The 20,874-nt window shown below is 42.9% G+C and overlaps 1 protein-coding gene across 1 annotated transcript in view; it reads right to left on the bottom strand.

Moving 5' to 3' along the window:
- The window catches only part of PRRC2C (proline rich coiled-coil 2C), a 112,498-nt gene that overhangs the window by 40,340 nt on the left and 51,284 nt on the right, over window positions 1-20,874 (bottom strand). Inside the window, 7 exon segments of the mRNA XM_065409932.1 lie at window positions 6,267-6,518; window positions 9,170-9,358; window positions 13,676-13,761; window positions 14,293-14,635; window positions 15,466-15,620; window positions 16,375-16,583; window positions 18,035-20,380. Coding sequence (XP_065266004.1) covers window positions 6,267-6,518; window positions 9,170-9,358; window positions 13,676-13,761; window positions 14,293-14,635; window positions 15,466-15,620; window positions 16,375-16,583; window positions 18,035-20,380 — 3,580 coding nt within the window.

Genomic DNA, 20,874 nt, shown 5'->3' with positions numbered 1-20,874 from the left:
CCACTGCCACCACTCCCTACTAGGGCTGGTGAAGAGAAATAACTTGAATAATATGGTTTAGTTCTTGTCCTCCTCTGGTTGTCAAAGTACATGGAATACATACTTCTGACCACACTCTTCCAAGTATGATCTCAGGATGCAGTATTCACTGGAGTGGTCACTTGTGGAACCTGATCCGAAGATCCTAGCACAGGGGTTCTCAAACTGGGGGTCGGGACCCCTCAGGGGGTCGCAAGGTTATTAAATGGGGGGTCATGAACTGTCAGCCTCCACCCGAAACCCCGCTTCGCATCCAGCATTTATAATGGTGTTAAATATATAAAAATGTGTTTTTAATTTATAGGGGGGGGGGGTCGCACTCAGAAGCTTGCTATTTGAATGGGGTCACCAGTACAAAAGTTTGACAACTGCTGTCCTAGCAGCCTGAACAGAGATGTTCTAGCAGGCATTGTAAAGTTAGGTGCTTTACATGTCAAAACCAAAGTAACTTCTAAAAGGTGCAAAGAGCCTGCACCAGGCTTCTCATTATCTTCACTCTTACAGGGCTGAACATTATTTGGGACAAGACTGAAATGAGTTCACTTTCACTAGCAACGTTGCTGTATTTGCCACTTACTAAGTTATAGGTCTTTATGACAATAAGAGGCCTGATTCTTCATATTATGCCAGTGTAATTACACTGAACTAGTAACAGTGGAGGATCAAGCCCACTGCCTACCTATGAAAACAGGTGTATACCCACTGCATTTCTCAAGGCTGTGATAGTCACTATCAAGATATTGATTAAACCCCCAAGAAGTCATCAGCACAACCAAAGGAAGGGTGTCTTGACAAGATGTTCTTGTTTCAGAAAGACTTGACGAACTTCATCAGGAAGGGTGCGAATCAGAATGCAAAGGTACATAGTCACTAAATCAATGAATATCAAACTGCCAGGGAGATGGCAGACAGAACTGACAGTAGATGCTTCACATTTAAACTTCTTCCTCGTGAAGCTGTTGAGGCATTTAAAATCTAGGATTTCTATCAACCTACCATTCTTTGAGACTATAAATAAAATTGCACATATGCTTGAATTTTACAATCAAATATATTTAAATAACCCAACAGAAGTTAAGTGTCTTCAGGATGTTGGCCTAGAATACCAATCAAGTGTCTTAACTACAAGAAACAATGCACAAACTGTCTGTTTAGGCAACACCCTTCTTGTTGGAAGAATTTTTTTACTGAACTAAAAATTAAAGGTTGCTAGAAACGCAAGGTGGGTGAGGTAAAATATTTTATTAGACCAATTTGTGTTGGTGAAAAAGACAAGCTTTCAAGCTACACAGAGCTCTTCAGGTCTGTGAAAGGTACTCAGTGTTATAGATGTTCCACAAAGTGGAACAGATGGTTTAGCATAAGTAGCTAACCTATTGTAAAAGACAATTTAAGGTGAAGTGGCCAATTAACACCTCAGCAGTCAAGACAAAAAGTGGAGGTTATGGAGCTAGAATGCTGTAATGAGGCATAAATCCAGTGTCTTTATTAAAACCATGATTTTGAATGTCTAGCAAAGTTATGAATTTAAGCTTCCGGGGTTGTCTTTAGAAGGTATTATGCAGGCTCCCTTTGAGGAAGAGGACAGAGATGGAGTGACAGCTGGAGCCAGAATATGAAACAACAGCGGCTGTTATTGTCAATGAATGTCAATTTCACCGCTGGTAGGCTCCCTGTCCTTGAGATGGGAGCCTAGTAGTGCCAAGAATCCTGGTTGCAGATGTGGCTCCCAGGGCTGCTGCTGCCGTGTGGAGACCCTGGCAGCTCCCAGAATCCTGGCTCCAGTTGGGCACTTGCAGACTGGCTACTGTGTTGCAGGGAACCTGCCAGCCTACACTCCAGCTGTGAGCCCTGCTCTGGGCTGACAGTTTGGGTTGTCAGCCTCGGGTCAAGGGGGCTCCAGCTGTGAGCCCTGTGCGGGGCTGTCAGCCCCAGGATGGTGGGGCTCCAGCTGTCAGTGCCCCACAATGCCCCACTTCAGTCAGTGGAAGCACTCCAGGTGAGGACACGCACAAAAAACAGAAGCAGCACAGGACTTGGCTACACTTGCAAGTTAGAGCGCATTAAAGCAGTCCCAGGCGCCCTAACTCACGACCTGTCCACGCTGGCAAGGCACTTAGAGCGCCTGGACTCTGCAGCTGGAGTGCTCCTGGTAATCCACCTCCATGAGAAGCATAACGCTTTCTGCGCCTCAGCTGAAATGCCCCAGCATCAGTGTGAATGAGGTGTTGCATTACTGCGCTTTGATCGGCCTCTGGAAACTTCCCATAATCCCCTTAAGTCAAATGGCCACTCTTGCGGATATGCCTTTGCAAAGCTCCGTTTCTGACAGCCGGCATGCTTATCTGCTCTGGGACAAAGCAACCATTAGTGTGGAATGTTGTTGCTGTGAGTGTGTGAGAGAGAGGCGAGGGGGGGGGTGGTCTGCTGCTGTCTGAAACTTACAAGACAGCATGCTGACATGCTCTCTGCTCCCCAAAAACCCACTCCCCCCCACACATATACACAACACACTCCCTGTCACACTCCACTCCCCCCCCCCCCATTTGAAAAGCATATTGCAGCCACTTGCATGCTGGGATAGCTACCAGAATGCACTGCTCTCTGTCGCATTGCAAGAGCTGCTAATGTGGCCATGCCAGTGCGCTTGAATCTGACAGTGTGGACACACCGCAGAGCTTTTCCTACTGTGCTCTCCGAGGGCTGGTTTAACTCACATCTGCAAGTGTAGCCATGCCATAGTGTGGATGTGAAACACCGCTTTAATTACTGCAGATGGCTGTACCTGGACGTAAGTCAACTTAATTTTGTAGTGCAGCCAAGCCCTAACCCACTAACGCCATTTTTGTCCTGCAGAGGTGTTAACTGGCCACTTCACCTTAAATGGTCTCTTACAATGTGTTAACTATTTACTCTAAATCTGTTCCACCTTTTATTTAGTTATGATTAAGGCTACATTTATGTCACAGAAGTCACAGAACCCTTCCAGAGACCTCCCCGACATTCTCTGCTTCATCCCCAGGGGTTGTGGGACTCTTGAGCTGGCAGCCAGTGGGGCCCTGGCAGGGTAGCAGCGACAAGAGGCCCCCTGCAAGGTTCCAGCGACAGGTGACAAGACTCCTGAGGGGGTCCTCCTCAGGGTTCCAGCAATGGGCGACAGCCTCGCAGGGGGAGGGGGGAAGAATGCCTTGGGCAAGCGGCTGGGGGTGCCCCATTTTCTCTTTGGGATATATCGTCACCCTGCAGCTTCCATTAACTACAAGTCAGTACCAGATGGATTCCATTACTTTCAAAACTGGTAGGACCGATCTTGTTGACTGTACTTATGAATTGCAAGATGTGGTATACATATCATTTTAGTGATTTCTGGGGGAGGTGGAGAGGCCAGTGTGGTTTATTTATTTAGATTTAGAAGACAGCAAGGGGTGTCTCACCATAGAAATATAAAACTGTTGAAACAAATGGGATGCGGCAGCAACTCCAAAAAGCATGTCTGTCTCTTCTCATATTATATGGATCATCATCATGCGGACATGTTCTATATTTATAATGTAAAAAGCATGACTAAACAGCATGGGTGCTCTCATTATGGAGCTTTTTTTGAATGGGTGAAGTACTCTGCTCTGGTTCTGGAGTAGCAGACAAGGTATCCTTGACTGTTGCAACCTGACAGAGATGGAAAACTCACCAGCCTCTTATGTGAGCAATAGACTTCTTTTTTTTTTGGTAGTAAAAGGACTGCTCACTGTGTTTAGCTTAAAAACTTTAAAATCACTTGTAAAGCTTGAAAGTTTTTCTTCTAAATACAGCTTTCCTGCTTGGTTTTATACGCGAAATTTAAGATTTGTCTACCTGTTTTTCATGGAGGACTCTATTATGATATCTCAATAATGAGTGAAATTTGAACAGAGAGGGCAAGGAATATTTAGATAAACTGTTGAAAACACTGTTTTGTTAACACCTATTTAACTCAAACAGCTGGGAGAAAAGATCTGTGAGAACATTTCAGCTAAGGGCTGGGATAGCTCGCATTTCAGCACTCTGGTCCTTTAAGCTTTCCTGCAGACACCAGACTTGATACTCCTGATAGCTTCAACTTGCGTTTAAAAAAAAAAATTAACACAAACCCACCCTTTCAGGCCTTCTTTGTACTTAATAAAGGAGCCAAAATATCACAAAAGCCAATTTCTCCCTTTGTGGGTTGCCTGTGACTTCTTGGGATTAGGGAGAGGACAAAAGGATATCAATGTATGCTGCTAGTGCTACTATCCAGGGCCTTGCTTTTGGGTAGTCAGCTGAGGCACCTTTCCCATTCTGAATGCTTCCTGGGAAGAGTCAGGCAAAGATGATTATGTTCTCCTTACCCTGATAGGCCTCAATGGGATGCTCTGGTCCTAGAACAAGAGGTTACAAAAAACCCATTGGGTTCTGACAATAAAGGAACTAGGCCCAAGCCAGGATGTACAAGTAAGATGCAGTCATGGTCTCCCCTGCCAGTCACCAATATCACCACTTCAGGCCCTCAGAAGTTACACTTCTCATCTTACCAGTTTTTGGTGGGCTCAAGCCATTTAAGTCTGCTGGTTCAGGGAAGCCAATTCACAGATACAGACAAGATTAAAAACTGCAGCACTGACAATTTACTCAAACTCGCCAACACACCTTAAAACAAAAACTTTCCACTGCTGGCAACAGGAAAAATACCATTCAAAATTTATTAGGCTAGAACAGAGATTTCAGAGACAACCTCTTCTCCATGGCAGAGGTTATGTACCATCCCTCATGTCTCTCAAGGGTGAACCTTTCCAAGGATGTGCAGCCTCCAATAACTGCTCTGCAGATTGCTTCCAGTTCACTGGGGAGCATGTGGCAACTCAGCTTGAAGGATCACAGATATGCTCTCAGCTTTTTTTAAGTTGTTTCGGCTAACTTAGAACTATTTAAACAACATTCTTGGAGTCACTAGTATCTCAGATTCCTCAATATATCAAGTACAATGTCAATGCTAGCAATAGAGCAATACTTCCTGCTCAAGACTGACTATCTGCAGGCAACTGGGACAGAATATTACAAACTGGAAGTCCCGAGTCATTAAATTAAATTGTCTTGCCAGTGGGTGGTATGTGTCCACCGGCTACAGAAACAACCACTAGTTCCTATTTAAAATGTCCACTTCCCCACCTCCAGTTGATGGGTAAGGAGCTCAATTTCTGCAGTCATGTTCTCAATCTTTGTGCTCAGTCTTGCACTGGCTGTGTGCTGGGCTAGTCCTTTGGTGTAAATTCAAGTAATTTGTAGGCCGCTTTAAAGTTATATTGGATTCAACAGACCCCAGAGGAGCTATCACAGCAGCAGAGGATCACTGGGAAGCCTTGGTTATTCCTCCCCTCCCCCCCATTTTGTGCTGTCAGTACAGCATAGCTAAGGATCAGGGCTGAAAGCAAGCAAAGTAGAGGTCTTCCTGTTAAGTGTTATTACAAAAGGTCTACATAAAATCAGAGAGCAATCTACAGAGAACGTACAGTGACGCTTAAGCATCTTCACCACATTCCACAGAGGGAATTAGGTAAAATTTTCAAAAGCACTGAAGTCTCATTGAAACTCAATAGGATTTGGACATCTAAATTCTTTACGTGCTTTTGAAAATGTTTCCATCCTAAAGCTTATCTTGAAGCATGCTGTTTCCTTTGCTGTGGTACTCAAACTTGCAAATTGAGTACCCCTCCAACATTTTGCTACAACTCTCTGATGATGGTTGACCATATCGCTCTTGTGCAACTTGGATAAACTTCAAATCAGGCACTGAGTGTAAGGCTTCTGCCTACTCCAACCTCTTTAGTGCTATTCCCCACAGACCAGAACCTAGGGCTCACGGCACAGACTTCTTTTCTATAGCTTAGTGAGCACTTGTAATCACTGGTGAGGCGGTGTAACAGTTTAGAACACTTCAACCCCAGTCACATACAGGGCACATGATCCACAGCAGTGCTCCATTTTAAATATTCCTTCCTGAGAACAACTACAGGCAAACGGACTAACTTTTCAACTCCAGTGCTTTGTAAGTTCTTCTATGTAATATCTGAATGATTTCATCAGCAGGCAACTAAATGTCATAGCTGAATTCAGACATTAAATGACCAATGTAATGGGTTACAGTTAATGAAATGTTATCTCTTTTACACACATTGTTCAGTAATGTTCAAGAAATGCGCCACTTTTTGTCTTACCTTTGTATTTGTTCCAAACTCTGGAGCAGAGACAGAGATCATTGTTCCTATTTCAGTACTCAGTTCATTTGCGGCTTTGGTTTCTTTTGTCGAAACAGGGTCTGGACTCCTGACAGCGGTGGGACTGGGCTTCTCCTGTCCCTCGGGCTCTCCCTGCTGGGCATCCTTCACCTTTCTGTTCTTTAGCGAACGCTCTTTCCCAATAGGACCAGGTTTATATTCTTTGTTTTCTACTGGACTCAAGTCTGGAAGCTAAATTAGTGTTTTAACTTGTCAGTGTTGGCTGTTTGTTTTTTTAAAAACAAGGAAGTTGTAACGTAAAATCTTTATATGCTCAGGAGAGTAAAAGAGTCAAAACATTTTGTTGACATCTACCAAGACTCAAAAGTCTGTGACTGTTCCTTGAGGGTGTAAACAGTAGGTTTGGGTTTTTTTGTTTGTTTGTTTTTTTAAATTAAAGAAAGGGTAGTTTAGTTAGAGATGTTAATCTGGCAGCAGATGAGTACCTGAAACATGTCAACTGAAAGCACCAATTACCAGCAGGAAGCCAAAGATCTAGACTGAAGAGCTACTATGAGTGCTATATCAAATGGCATAGGATTAAATTGTCAGTCTAAAGATTAAAAGTGACCTGCAAAGAAGAAAAAATTGCACTAGTGAACTTTAAAATATATTGTCTAAAGAGAGCCCAAATTTTTTTTTCTAGCAATGTTTAACAGATTTTTTTAGCCTTACTAATATCAGGAATATCAAGTCTTCTGTTTTTGCTGGAGCCCTAGAAAAATGGAGGTGGAGGGTTCTCAGCCCTCAGCTGAAGAGACACTGCGGTATGGATATTTTCCAGAGCTTTCCTCCACAGTGTTTGCACTAAAAAGGTTTTAAACACAAACTCAAATTTGCAAGTGTTTCCCTGTCTTCTTCTGCAGGAGTGGTGGCTGTGATGGTATGTGGCTATATTATAAATGTTTTAAAATGTAAATTTGATTACTGTATAACTGTGTTATACAGGGACAGCGTTGGTCTGTGGCCACAAAGGAAGAATAAGTTTAATACCATGCTATGACACTCAGAAGCCACTCCCTTCTTAATAGATGGTGACACCAGCAGAGGGTGGACTGCATGAAGCAGTTCAGTGGCTACTACTGTGGGGCAGCAGGAGCAGCATAATATCTCTTTAAAGCTAGTGGGCTAGTGTAGGCAGGGCAGCCCTCAAAATCCTACTGCATTAATGGAGACTAAGGGTGGGCAGGGTAGAGACTGGCAGTTTCTCTCTCACCACAAGTACTTCATGGCAAGGAATGAGGAGGTTAATTGCTCCAGAGGCAGGTAAAGAAGACCCTTCTTTACATGTCTGCCTACTGGGAGGCCCCTAAATGGAGACAAAGACAACTCCTACCCAGAGAGTTTGCACCTGTAGGGCTCAAAAAGTTGTTGAGAAAGGAGGGGAAAACGTGTTGGCTACAGTGGCCACTTAAGTCCCTCACTCCTGCAGCAGACGGTTCTGCCTTACCCTTCCTCTCCTCTCCCATCCCATCCCCAAGCACAGTACATTGCAGTGTAGTTAAAGCAGTAGAACCTTCTAGTGCAGAGAAGTCCTAAACGTTTGAGCCTTAACTAAAAACTTTGGGTTTAGTTTTACTGAAAATCTCTTCCCCCAATCAACAGCTCACTTCATTCTCTTGTCTTATGAGGTTATAGTCCTACCAGCAAAAACAAAGTAGAGAAGACCTGATATTTGTAACATAGAAACAAGCAGAAAAAACAGACTGTCTACCTGTATAATCTGTATACTTTATAAGCTAACAAAATGGCATTTTTTACCTTTGCAGATCACATTTACATAAATCCAATACAAGTGATTTGACACACATACAATATACACACTTTCTTAATGCAAGACTGAGTTCAGTTATATTTTATAAGGTTGTTGATTACTAATGTATTTTCATCAAGTCAATTACATGAACCTTTAGTCTAAGTAGTCCTCTGCTGCTATTAACTTTAATTATGCAAATATCACTGGATTACAGGCTACCTGGGCAGTGTAACAGTTATAATGACCTTCAATCTTCTCAGTTATGATGGGGTAAGTAACCAATTTGTCTTCAGAAAAAAACCTAAGGGGTTCCCAGTAGACAAGTGTACTGGGACCACTGCTGGGACTCAGGCAACAGGAAGAGGACCTGGGAACTCAGGGCTGGGGTCAGTACCTTAACCACCAACTTATTCCAAAAAGCTGGAAAGGGCTGCTGCAGGGTGAGAAGCTGGTGTTCCTCCTCTATTCCCCAACTTTTCTTGTCCCCCTATTTCCTACAAGGCTGTGTATTTGGTGAGGAAGAGAGGTCAAGACCGATTTGGTTAGCAGACAATCCAGTCTGTCCTATACCACAGGAGTTTTCTCCTCCATCCTCTCTAGACTGCTAAATATTCCTGCGGGGATAAGCACTTTGGCATACAACAAGCAAAGGAAGATCAGTTAGGGGCTCTAAACATGACAGTATAAATAATATAATGTATATACACAATTTTTAAAGGAAAACCAAGATTGGCCATTTATTGATACATTCATTGTTATGAAAAAGTGACTTTAGAGACATCATCCCCACTTTAAAAAAGTAGGTTTGGATGTTATGAAGGAGGCTTAGATTGCCCAGACAGCATATATTTGTACTTTAATCTTTTTACATGGCTGATTTGGTAACTGTGTAAGCTGATGCACAGCATCTTCTCTGACTGACACACAGTGGGAAAAGAGGCCTGTCTTATTTGGATCGTACTTGTAACAGTTCCTTTAATTTTTTTCAAGCCACAGTTTTGGTATTTTTCCTTTTGACTGGACTTCTCTGCCACCCAGGAGCCCACTAGACAGGCTTCTACTGTTAACTAAAGATCTTCTCCCTTACCTTTTGTGCTTTGATGGGTCCTGCCCGAGGCTGCTTCTGTCTTTGCTCTTTTGGTTCAGGTATTTTGTCAGTGGGCTTCTCTGAAAGCACAGGGCCAACTTCACTGTCACTACCACTAGAAGCTGGGGCTCCAAATTGAATTGTTTCTATTCCAAGCTCGACTCCACTTTCCTGTCCAGACTTTGTTCCCTAGTTAAGGTAACAACATACATTAAAACTTCCAACAAATTCTCAACCAGAATGTTGCCTTAAAATAGGCTTTTACCTTGATTTTAATGTAGTTATATACTTAAGCATACAAAAGTCAGGAAATGGAACATAAGCACATGAAAGGCTGGTTAAAATTTGATGCAACCCACATGGTCCTTATTTTTAAAAACAAACTGTGACAGTGTACCCCACAAGGCTTTATGGGGGGGTGCTCATAAATGTATGTATGATATAACTGGAATAGGGTTTTGCTACATATGCCATGGAACATATCTATGTAAAGGTTATGATCTACTGGTTATGTTCATCCTAGTTGTATGCAGGCACCATCCGTGTGGTCAAAGTTATGAACATTGGCTGTATAATTGCTTGATTTCTAAGTAGCCTTAGTTAGAACATTTGGTCACTTCTTGGGAAAGGAATGTGCAAATTAGGTGCTCAATCAGGAAGCACTTAACAGACAAAAGAGCTTGGAAGACTCCAATCCACATAAGAAGTCTACCTGAGGACATTCAAGGTAGCATGTGGGTAATGGCTACTACCTGCAAGTCCTGAGTCATGCATGGGCATGTGATTTGCCCATGTGATTCCGAATCTCCATTTTGTGACTGGATTCTACACAGGGTGAGGAGGGGGTCTCCAGCCACAAGAGAAAGTCTATTTAAACCCCTGGGAGACCCCTCCATTTTGTCTTCAGCTGGCTAAAGAAGGAGCCTCTCAACCCCCCCCCCCCCCCCCCCCGGATACTTGAAGAAAACTGGAACAAAGGACAGTAACTACAGGGGGTGTGAGTGATTGCTGGACCCAGGCTAGAAGGAGATTAGCCTGTAAAAGGGAGCATTCTGGAACTGGTGAGGATCTTATCTGTATTTAGTTTGATTAGACATAGATTTGCGCATTTTATTTTATTTTGCTTGGTGACTTACTTTGTTCTGTCTGTTACTACTTGGAACTACTTAAATCCTACTTTCTGTATTTAATAAAATCACTTTTTACTTATTAACTCAGAGTATGTATTAATACCTGGGGGAGCAAACAACCGTGCATCTCTCTCTATCAGTGTTATAGAGGGAGAACAATTTATGAATTTACCCCACATAAGCTTTATACAGGGTAAAACGGATTTATTTGGGTTTAGACCCCATTGGGAGTTGGGCATCTGAGTGCTAAAGACAAGCACACTTCTGTGAGCTGTTTTCAGGTAAACCTGCAGCTTTGGGGCAAGTAATTCAGACCCTGGGTCTGTGTTGGAGCAGACGGGAGTGTCTGGTTCAGCAAGACAGGGTGCTGGAGTCCTGAGCTGGCAGGGAAAATAGGAACAGGGGTAGTCTTGGCACATCAGTTGGCAGCTCCCGGGGGGTTTCTGTGATCCAAGCCGTCACACAAACATTTTTAGTTCTCATTACTTGAGAATGGAATATCAGGGCCAAGTGTAAAAATAGCAGGTTGAAGCTGGTTTTGAGGCAATATCTAGGTTTCTTCTAAGAAATATTTGTTCAGCTAATTGAATTTAATACTAAACAAGCATACACCCTTTTGTTAAAATTTTAATTCTCTTAGTATCCTGTTGCTGGCATTAGGGAAAGCTGTAATGACAAACATTTTAGAGAAATTACGTAATTTTTTTCAATTTTCAAATACTTGTGTAATTTAAAAAAGTAAAGTTAAAAATGCATTTTGCAACAATTAATTAAGTATACAGTAACTCCTCACTTAACGTTGTAGTTATCTTCCTGAAAACTGTGACTTTAAGCAAAATGATGTTAAGCAAATCCAATTTCCCCATAAGAATTAATGTAAATGAGGGGGTTAGGTTCCAGGGAAATTTTTTTCACCAGACAAAAGATTTTATTTATATATATGTGTGTGTGCATATACACACACACACACACACACACTATAAGTTTTAAACAAACAATTTAATACTGGTACATAGTGATGATGATTGTGAAGCTTGGTTGAGGTGGAGGAGTCAGAGGGTGGGATATTTCCCTTACTGCTAAATGATGAACTAGCAATTGGCTGAGCCCTCAAGGGTTAACTCTCTCTCTACACAAGGCAGCAGGAATGAGGGAGATATGTGCATTTCCCCTAAGTACACTGCCTTGTTAATTAGATCAGCTTGCTGTTAGGCAGCTGCTGCAAGCTCCCTCCCTCCTGAGTCCTGGTCTGTCCCCCCTGCTCTATGGAAGATGGGGTAAGCAGGGTGCAGGAGCAGGGGGACACTGCCCCCCTCTTCCTCCGCCCCCCACAGCAAACAGGAGTCTCGGGGAGCAGCTCCAAGGCAGAGGGCAGGAGCAGCACATGGCAGTAGGGGGAGGGACTCAGCTGAACTGCAGGCAGCTGCTGCACAGGGAACTTAGGGAAACGGGGAGCTGATAGGGGGCTGTCGGTCCACACTGGTTCCAAGCCCCCACCAGCTAGCTGCAAGGGGCTGGTCTTCCTGCAAGCAGTGGACAAAGCAGGTGGCTGCCAAACGACGTTAGAAGGGAGCATTACACAACTTTAAACGAGCATGTTCCCTAATTGATCAGCAACATAACAAAACAACGTTAACCGGGACGACTTTAAGTGAGGCGTTACTGTACATTAGTTTCTGAGAGTTGAATCTTAAAGCATTTGCTAAACTAGTACTCCATAATCAAACTAACAAGTTAACTGCTGCAAGTTTATTGGTTTAAGTTTTATAATTCTAAACTATGAAGTTTACAAGTTTTTCTAATTATTAACACTGTCTCAATAAGAATTTTTGCTGTAACTGCTCTCAGTAAGAAATTAGATAAATGCCCTGGTCTACACTGGGGGTGGGAGGGATCGATCTAAGTTACGCAACTTCAGCTACGTGAACGTAGCTGAAGTCGACGTACTTAGATCGACTTACCGTGGTGTCACCGCGGTGAGTCGACTGCTGCGCTCCCCCGTCGACTCTGCCTGCAACTCTCACAGCGCTGGAGTACAGGAGTCGACAGGAGAGCGCTCGGGGGTCGATTTATCGCGTCTAGACTAGACGCGATAAATCGATCCCCGCTGGATCGATCGCTGCCTGCCGATCCTGCGGGTAGTGTAGACACACCCAATCTATATTATTCAGTAATTACATTTAGCTAAAGAAAAATAATACACAGTTTGAAAACACTGGATAATTGTGACAATCTCCTTGGCAAAGGGTCCCCTGGATCTTTGCAAACAACTCTTCTTAGACCTGACAACACTGCTTACAAGGTATTTGTCCATAAAGGGTAACATATAAGGCCTCTGTTGAAAGCTTGCAACTTACTGTTGTTCATAATCATGGCATGGTATGTGTACAGATAATATCGGAGGAATAATGTAACTATACTGAAATTTATGCCCTTATGATCTTAAGGTTATAAGGAGTCACCTTGGAGTAATGTTACTTGGCGACAGCCTATTCATGCAGGATTGGATTACCACTCCTCCAAACTTAGCCAGTGATGTAATGCAAGGCTCAATGATCTAATATTGCCCCATCATAGAACAGACAATAGAAAACCATCACAGGCAACTTCAAACAATCAAAACCACTTGGAGATGAAAAAGCAACATTATAACAGACCGTGGATTGCCCTGCCTATGAATAAAGACAAAAAGACTGTTTCAGTATAAGAGTGGGAAGAGGCACTCTGGATCCATTCACTGAGGAGACATCTTGTAGAATGGGGATATTTTTCATGAAAGATTGGCTCTTGGAAGTCAGCCAGCTCTACAACAGATGGAACTTTGGGAGAGAGGGGGACCTATTTTATTAAATAGGAAAGTGTAGGTCCCAGTTCATGTTTTATGATTTTGTTTTTTGTATTGTAACCATTTGTTTCCACCACTGTCTTATTTCTAGTGGAATCTCTATTCTTTCTTAAATAAACCTTTTATTTCATTATAAGTGTTCTGTACAGTGCTCTCTGCAGTGATTTAAGTAAAACTGGTAACTGGAGTACAGAGGATTTCTGTGGGTAACTGCTTTCAGGGTCTGGATATCACATGGGAGCACTTCAAGGGAACTTGGAGACTAGGGAGCACCTGCTGTTAATCTGCAAGGAAAGGACAGGGCTGGCATAGCCCAGAGAAGAGGAGAGGGCTGCTAGTGTTAAGGAGCTAAACACCCAGTTACTACAAGAAAGACTCCCTCACTCTGGAGGCAGGGGGCAACAAGGTGACTCTCAGTCCTGGGTACTTTGAGAACTGTCACAATAATCTTATTTCATTTGTCCCACCATCTGCAAGATACAAATTGAGTTATCTTCAGATGTTCTTGATTGTTTTTAGTTTTATCCTTACCTCTGGAGATGTAGCTGATCCAAATGATGTCAAAGGCTTATTCCATGCACTGACTGAAGGGGGTTGTGGTGGACTAATGGGTCCCACTAAAAGTCCAGAGAATACAGTGAAGTCAAAACTACAATTAATCCATGGTTATTTAGATTCATAAGTACACAACTGAATGGACAATGAAACCACAGCTACTTGATTTCACAGCGTGTTTGATTCTAGAACTTCATTTCAGCTTTTAACAGTAAGTCCCTTATTAAGTCAACCTCGATTGGCCTAATTAGCATATTTGGAAACATGCACAAATTTGACAAAGAAACCCATGTTTGAGACCAATGGCAGTTACTTGTACACTGGGAATACAGAATGTGGTGACTGCAGCAAAGAAGTTACTCAACATTTTATAGAAGAGCTCTCTCATCTCAGGGAACCTGGGAGACTATCGCTCAGCAGTCTTGCAGAACATTTCATAGCAGCATATTCTCTGTGCCATATGAGAACTATACCTGCAGGCCAGGATGTTTGAGACCTCCAGAAACATCTCTCACCAACCCAAACCCTCCAACCACAATGTTTCTCTTCTATCCCTCCCAGGCAAAAAGAAAAAGTCAAAAGATGCCACTTACATTTCTTGGAGATGTCATTAACAACAGTTGTTGATGCCACTTTATTTTCCCATAATTCAGCCCCTAGAGCAGGATGGGACTGTGCATTCTGCAGAGCTTTGCCTGTTGCTGTATATTCTGTGCTGCTTGTTCCTCCTGTTGTTTGGTTTTGAGGCTGAACTGAAGCCTGTGGCTGGCTTGGAGTCTGCGATGCACTCTGAGGCTGTACCTGTACTTGTGCCTGAGCTTGTACTTGCTGTGCTGCTGCTGCTGCCGCGTGCTGTTGCTGCTTTTTTGCAAACCTGGGAGGAAGCTTGGAATTCTGACCTCTTCCTTTTTCACCTGAGCTCTTTTTGGTCCAAACCTAAGAATAAAATTGACATTACAGAAGGCTAAGCCATTTAGAAAGTCTGTATTTTTCTGTCAGTTGTAGAGTATGGGAAAAGGACAAAGCAGGAATCTTGAACATTTTTTCAGAGACTTTTTTTTCTAATGTACTAACCATTTGAATAATGAAAAAGTTAAACATATCCCATGTTTTTGGCCAAGAAATTTTCATATAGAATTGTGACACAAAGGCAATAGCCAGGGGCGGCTCTATGTTTTTTGCCGCCCCAAGCACGGCAGTCAGGCAGCCTCCGGCGGCATGCGGATTCGGCGGTGTTTATGCGGGTGATCTGCCGGTCCCGCGCATTCGGCGTGCCCGCCGCCGAAACTGCGGGACCGGCAGACCTCCCGCAGGCATGCCGCCGAAGGCTGCCTTACTGCCGCCCTCACGGCAACCGGCACACCGCCCCCCGCAGCTTCCCGCCCCAGGCACGCGCTTGCTGCACTGGTGCCTGGAGCCGCCCCGGCAATAGCATAACAAAGCATTTTTACTGTAAGCCCAAAAGCAAGCTTTCAAGTTAGTTACAGTAGCCGACATATTAACTTTGAAATACCCAAATTACAGTGGCAGTGGGTATTGAAAGAGTAAGAGGCACAAGAGGAGAAACATAAGGGGAGGCAAGATGACCTGCATAACTAAGGCTAAACAATTTAAATTAAAAATTAACTAGAATACTGCAATTTGAATGGTGAAAAACAGCTGTGTGGAAACAGATTTTGCACTGTTGCATAGTCCTTTACAAAAAAATTTGCAAGTGTGTAACTGCTTGTAACAGGTGCAAAGGATGACGTTCTTGATCAACATACCTGCACTGTTTGTTCTTCCTTCTTTCTGCGCTCCTCATCTTGCAAACGTTTTTGTTGTTTCTTTGACACCACTTCAGTAAAGCCATCATCATTCAAGTTAGACGGAAAGTCTTCAATTACTGTCACTTCAGGATGGTCATCAATGATCACAACACCTGCAGATGAGCCAAAAATGTACATTTTTTCCTTCCATTTCAACAGTTTCAGACCCAATATTAAGAATTTTGGAATAAAAACAAATTCCACTAGCACTGCATAGCTTCATACAATTGCAGCCAAAAATGACCATCCTAGTAATGTTTAAGTTCCCTCACGCAGACCATCCTTTTGCTGGTGGACTTCAAGAAAAAGGATTTAATACAGAAGCCTTCAATTAATGGCTCTTCAAAGAGAGACCATACTTTGTACAAAAAAGTTCCATAAAACAAAGAGCTAAAGAAAAACAGCGACTAGTTTAAATAGAAAAATGATGCATTCTGGACACTAACTGCAAACCTGTCGATGTTATTTATTGAGTTTACAACAGTAACATCCTCTCCTGTTTTCCACGTGCAAAGAGATACAAAATACCTGATGACAACATCAGGTGTGGAATGATAGCTTGAAAAAAGTTACAGGAATGAGACTGTACAAAAGAAGTGTCCCTCTTAAAATAGGTAATAACTATTTTACATATGTATACACAAATATAAAATTTTATTACCCATTTTTAAAAGGGATACATGCCACAGGACTCATTCATTGCTGCACAGGGGGCAGTGTCTGAATATTGGGATATAAACAGCCTTTAAAAAATATGCACCAACTTTTCTTCTTTCCACAGTTCCCAAATATATCTAATTCCAGAAGGAGGAACGCTAATGTATTAATAGGTTTTTTTGGTTACCACAAATTTCCATCAACACATACTTGCATAGTTGTTGAGGTCAAATTGGGATAGAGCATCCACCTTCTCCTTGGGTTTCTTTGGACCTGGTTTGGGCTCATCCCTCTTTTTGCCACTGGCATCCTTGGAGGTCTTTTGCATTACAGCATTACCACCACCTTCTTCTTGATGCAAGGAATTACTGATGGTGGGATCTATAGCAGTCATGCTTCCTGCTTGGTCTTCAAATGGCCTACATCAGACAAAATTATAGACAGAACTAGCCACCATCCCCAGAGTACCCTCAGAAACAGCAAAACCTCATCTGTATGCAGATCACATTACCGCGTTAAAAGCATCTACTGTGCATCATCATTAGCTGGCTAAGATGTGTGGCTACTGCTTTATTAGTTCCCCATTGAGGCTGCACCTATTAGAGATGCTTACAGATTTGGAACACAGACCAGTCAAAAAGTCAACACGCACAGTAGACACTTTAGCCATATAGGTGTAAGCATCGCTAATAGGTGCAGTCTCAATAGGAAACTAATAAAGCAGTAGCCATACATCTTAGCCAGCTAATGATGATGCACAGTAGACCCTTTAACCATATAAAGAAGGTACAACATTTTCATTTCAACTGCCATTCTTTCACCACACTGAATAAGTGAATGACCCATATCCACCCCAAATGTGAAGCTAAAGCCTCCACTGAAAAGTTGCTGTGTAACACACCATAGAAATTTGTAGACTTTGCAATATATGCTCCATATTTAATTGGGTTTGGTATAACTGCAGCATGGACTTATTGATATGTTAGTAACAACTACTGCAGCCAGTTGCAGGCCAGTGGAAAAACTACAGAATTCTGCCTTTTTGTTGTCGAACACTGGAAATTCTGCAAGTATTATATAAAAGCTTTTTCAACGTTTTATAACGGAAGGACCAACAGCTTAGAATATTCAGAAAAAGTTTTCAAGACAGGGCATTGCTAAAGTAGCCAAGTCTTCAATGGGAGTTCAGCAGCCCACTACATAGCATTCCCTAACCTGGTGCAGAAGATGCTGTCAAACCATCATGCAGTTGCTACAGGGCATGAGAAACCAATCCCAGAGACGAAGGGCAGGCTTCAATCAGATCAGCATGTAAAGGTAAGCATAACAATTTCATTTCTAATACTGAGCAACATGCCCAAGTGGAGCTGAAAAACTCTCCTTAACTGGAGAGTACATACTTCATTTAGTTAATTGATTTTCTACTAGAAATTGAGATGGGGGTCCTGATGGGATAAATACAGTGAAAGGATTAAAGCAATAGACTGTAGAGTTGTGATTTAAATCAACTGGATTATGTTTAATGCTAAATTTCATGGGGATGAATGTAGTTTACACCTGTGACAACAGAGTTGGCATTTTTCTGCCAGGGTGTTTTAATATGGTACACTGATACTGGAAAGCTCTGTTCTTTTCCCCTCCACTCTCACAGGCTTGAAGTGATTCAGATGAAAGCTTCCTTTCTGTACAAAAGGCCCAAAACAAAAGCCCAGCATTGTGGAGCCGTCTAACACTATCCTCCACTGACCATGGTCAGATTATGAATGGCTATGCAATCTGCAACAGGAAATTAGTGAATGTTAGAGCCTTTTGTGTTTGTACAGTAACTATATATTGTGGGTGCTACTGGAAACAAATAATAGATACTTACCCTCGTTTCCCACTTCTTAATGGAGGGCCACTCCGCCTTTCACTCCTAGGCCCTGAGAAATTCCTTCCAGCCTTTGGTGGCCCACTGTTGCCACGGCGATTCTGGCGATCTATTCCAGGCCGCTGACTAGAGAAACTTCGCTTAGATATTTCTCTTTTTGGAGCTACGGCATTTTCTCCTGCTTTGGCAACTATCTGTGTGGTCACATCTGCCATTTTTTTTTCATCCCTCTCTCGCCTCTCATTGAAGTCACTACTTTCCGAGGCAGTTTCCCATTCTTCATTTGCCTGGTCTGAAGAATTTTGATTGGACAAGTCTGGTGTCTTACTCCCTGAAATATCCAAAGCAGTGCTGGATGCTTCATTAACTGCATTAACAACTGTAGCACTTGTCGATGAGCTAGTTGCTGCTTCATTTATTTTTGATGCAGCTTCCCTTTCTTTTAGACGTCTAAAGCGTGGTGGTTTATCTTGCCTTGGTGGTCGTGCAGGCCTTTGCCTTCGAGGCCTCTCTCTAGTTGGATCAAACTTCCTCTCAAATTTTGGAGGTCTCTTATCAATGGGCACAGGACCATAGTGTTCATGTCTTCTTGGTGGCTCCTCCTCTTCCGGTTTAATGATCTCTGTTTGTCTTGGATTCCACTGACTGTCTCTATAGCCTGGCCTCCTTAATGTAGATGGTCGTGGTGGGCGCCCACCTGGATCCCTACCACCACGTCTATACATTCCCCCTCTGCCACGTCTTGAAGGTTCTCCTTTAGGAAGGAATCCTGGTTTTGGTTTATTCTCTTCCTCCCTGATATAAGTTTTCTCTAGGGATCTATTGTCAACTCTAACATTGTTTTCAGGTTTGAAAGACAGCAGAGGCTTTGGAGGTTTCTTGCCATCAGCTCTCTCCTCTCTCTTTGGGTGTTTACCTTTGCTTAAACTGTCTTTGTCCGAAAGAAGAGTATCACTAGCACTTTCGTGAACTTCGCTGTCAGAATCAGTTTCTGAACCTCGCTGTCTTCGCCGTTTGGGGACTATTTCAAAATCAGAACTCTCACTACGAGTTTCACTTTCTTCTCTCTGTCTAAGAGGCCCCAAAGGCACATGGTCTGCCCTAGGCTTAGTGTCTCTATAATGTGGACAGTCCCTATTATGGCCTCTACCTCCCCGACCTCGTCCTCCATAAGAACCTCTGTAGCTGCGACCCCTAGAATAATACTCTCCACGGCCTCTGCCCCTATATCCCTGATCTGGGAACCAGTCTCTATCCCGAGCCTCTTTCCAGTACGTTCTGGGTGGTAAACCAGGTTCTCTCTTTACTGGCCTGGTTTCTAGGCGAGGTTTCTCTACAATATGTTCTTTGCCAACAGCTCTCTCTGGTTGTTTTTCTTCCTTAATTGTGTTAACAGGTTGCTGAACAGGTGGTGGCTGGACTGCAGGTGATGGCTGCTGAACAGTAGGTTGCTGAACAGGTGAAGGCGGCTGGACTGCAGATGAAGGCTGCTGGGCCGCAGGTGAAGGCGGCTGAGCTGCAGATTTAATGGCAGCCTCAAGTTGACTGCTATCTGTACTTTCTGAAATCTGAGCCGTATCTTGTGGTATCTTTTTAGCTAAAGAAGCACTGTCTGGGGTGGACTTTTCTGGCTCTGACTGGGGAGGTGACAGTTGTGCCTGCTCCTTCTTTTCTGTCTTTTCAGACTTGCCAGCTTTTTCATTAGCCAGCTTTTCTCCTTCCTTTTCCTTCCTCTGCTCACGTTCTTCCCTCTGCTCACGCTCTTCTTTCATATCTCGAAGAACAGGTTTTTTAATAGGGCCAGATCTTCTTACTGGTCTATCACTACCTTCTTCTCGTCTGCCATAGCCTGGCCTGGGACCCCATCTGGTTTCAGATTTAGGCTTGAAAGGTTTTTCAGATTTTGGCCCCTCTGATGTTCTATTACTCATGAAACCTTCTTTTTTTGGCTTAATCTCTGGTCTTTCTGCTGTCTCAGCATACCTACTACTTATTTTAGGGACATTTGGTATTGTCTCATTCTTTTGCTCTTCTGATTTTAGAGAATGACTTGAACCATGGGAAATGCTTCTCTTCAAAACAGAATGACTCTCTCCTCCGGGTACCAGCTCCTCCTGAGAGCTGTGTGCAATGTTCTCATCAGCTACTTCAAAGCTAACTGCTGGATTAGGCATGTCAGTTTGGAGAGGTTGTACGTCTTCCAAAGACCTGCTTGGGAATTTTTGTACATCCACCTCACTTGGTTCTCTAAAAAAGTCTGTCTTTTGTTGAGAATCCAACTGTTTGTGTTCTACAGGGTAAGCAGTGGTAACAGCAATTTGTTCTTCTTCCAAATGTGCTTCAGACCTAAGTGAAGAAGCAATTAAATAAGTTTCTAATGGAACAAAGTTTAATTTAACCATATTTACAACTGGATTCTCTAACATCCCTGTAACATGTTAAAGGACTTTTGCCTCATCTATGGAAGTTTTAAGAGGAGGAACAAGGTATCTGTCATGGTGTGAGGGAATCTATTATTGTTAACAGTTAAGTCAAAACTTTGAATGAGCCAGCATATTAGTAAATTATCACCACAAGTACTACATCAGTTCAATGTAAGTAAAAGTAATTACTGGGGTCACATTTAAGAAAGTGTCAACAGAAGCTCAGAGGCTGACTGAATAAGGATCAAAATAACCATCTGACCATCTTATAAGCAGTTTTATTTTCATAGTTAACTGTTTTATCAGTGTGAAGTGGACTACAGCTGTTCAAGGTGGAGACCACATGCAGGGTGTCCTGCCTGATTCCTGAAACATGGGAATGTATCACAGTTCCCACTACTTGGTACCCCCCACTAA

This window comes from Emys orbicularis, chromosome 8 (assembly GCF_028017835.1).
Source record: "Emys orbicularis isolate rEmyOrb1 chromosome 8, rEmyOrb1.hap1, whole genome shotgun sequence".
Taxonomy (NCBI): domain Eukaryota; kingdom Metazoa; phylum Chordata; order Testudines; family Emydidae; genus Emys; species Emys orbicularis.
Note: the sequence above shows the minus strand (reverse complement) of the source record. Positions and strands in the feature narration are given on the sequence as shown.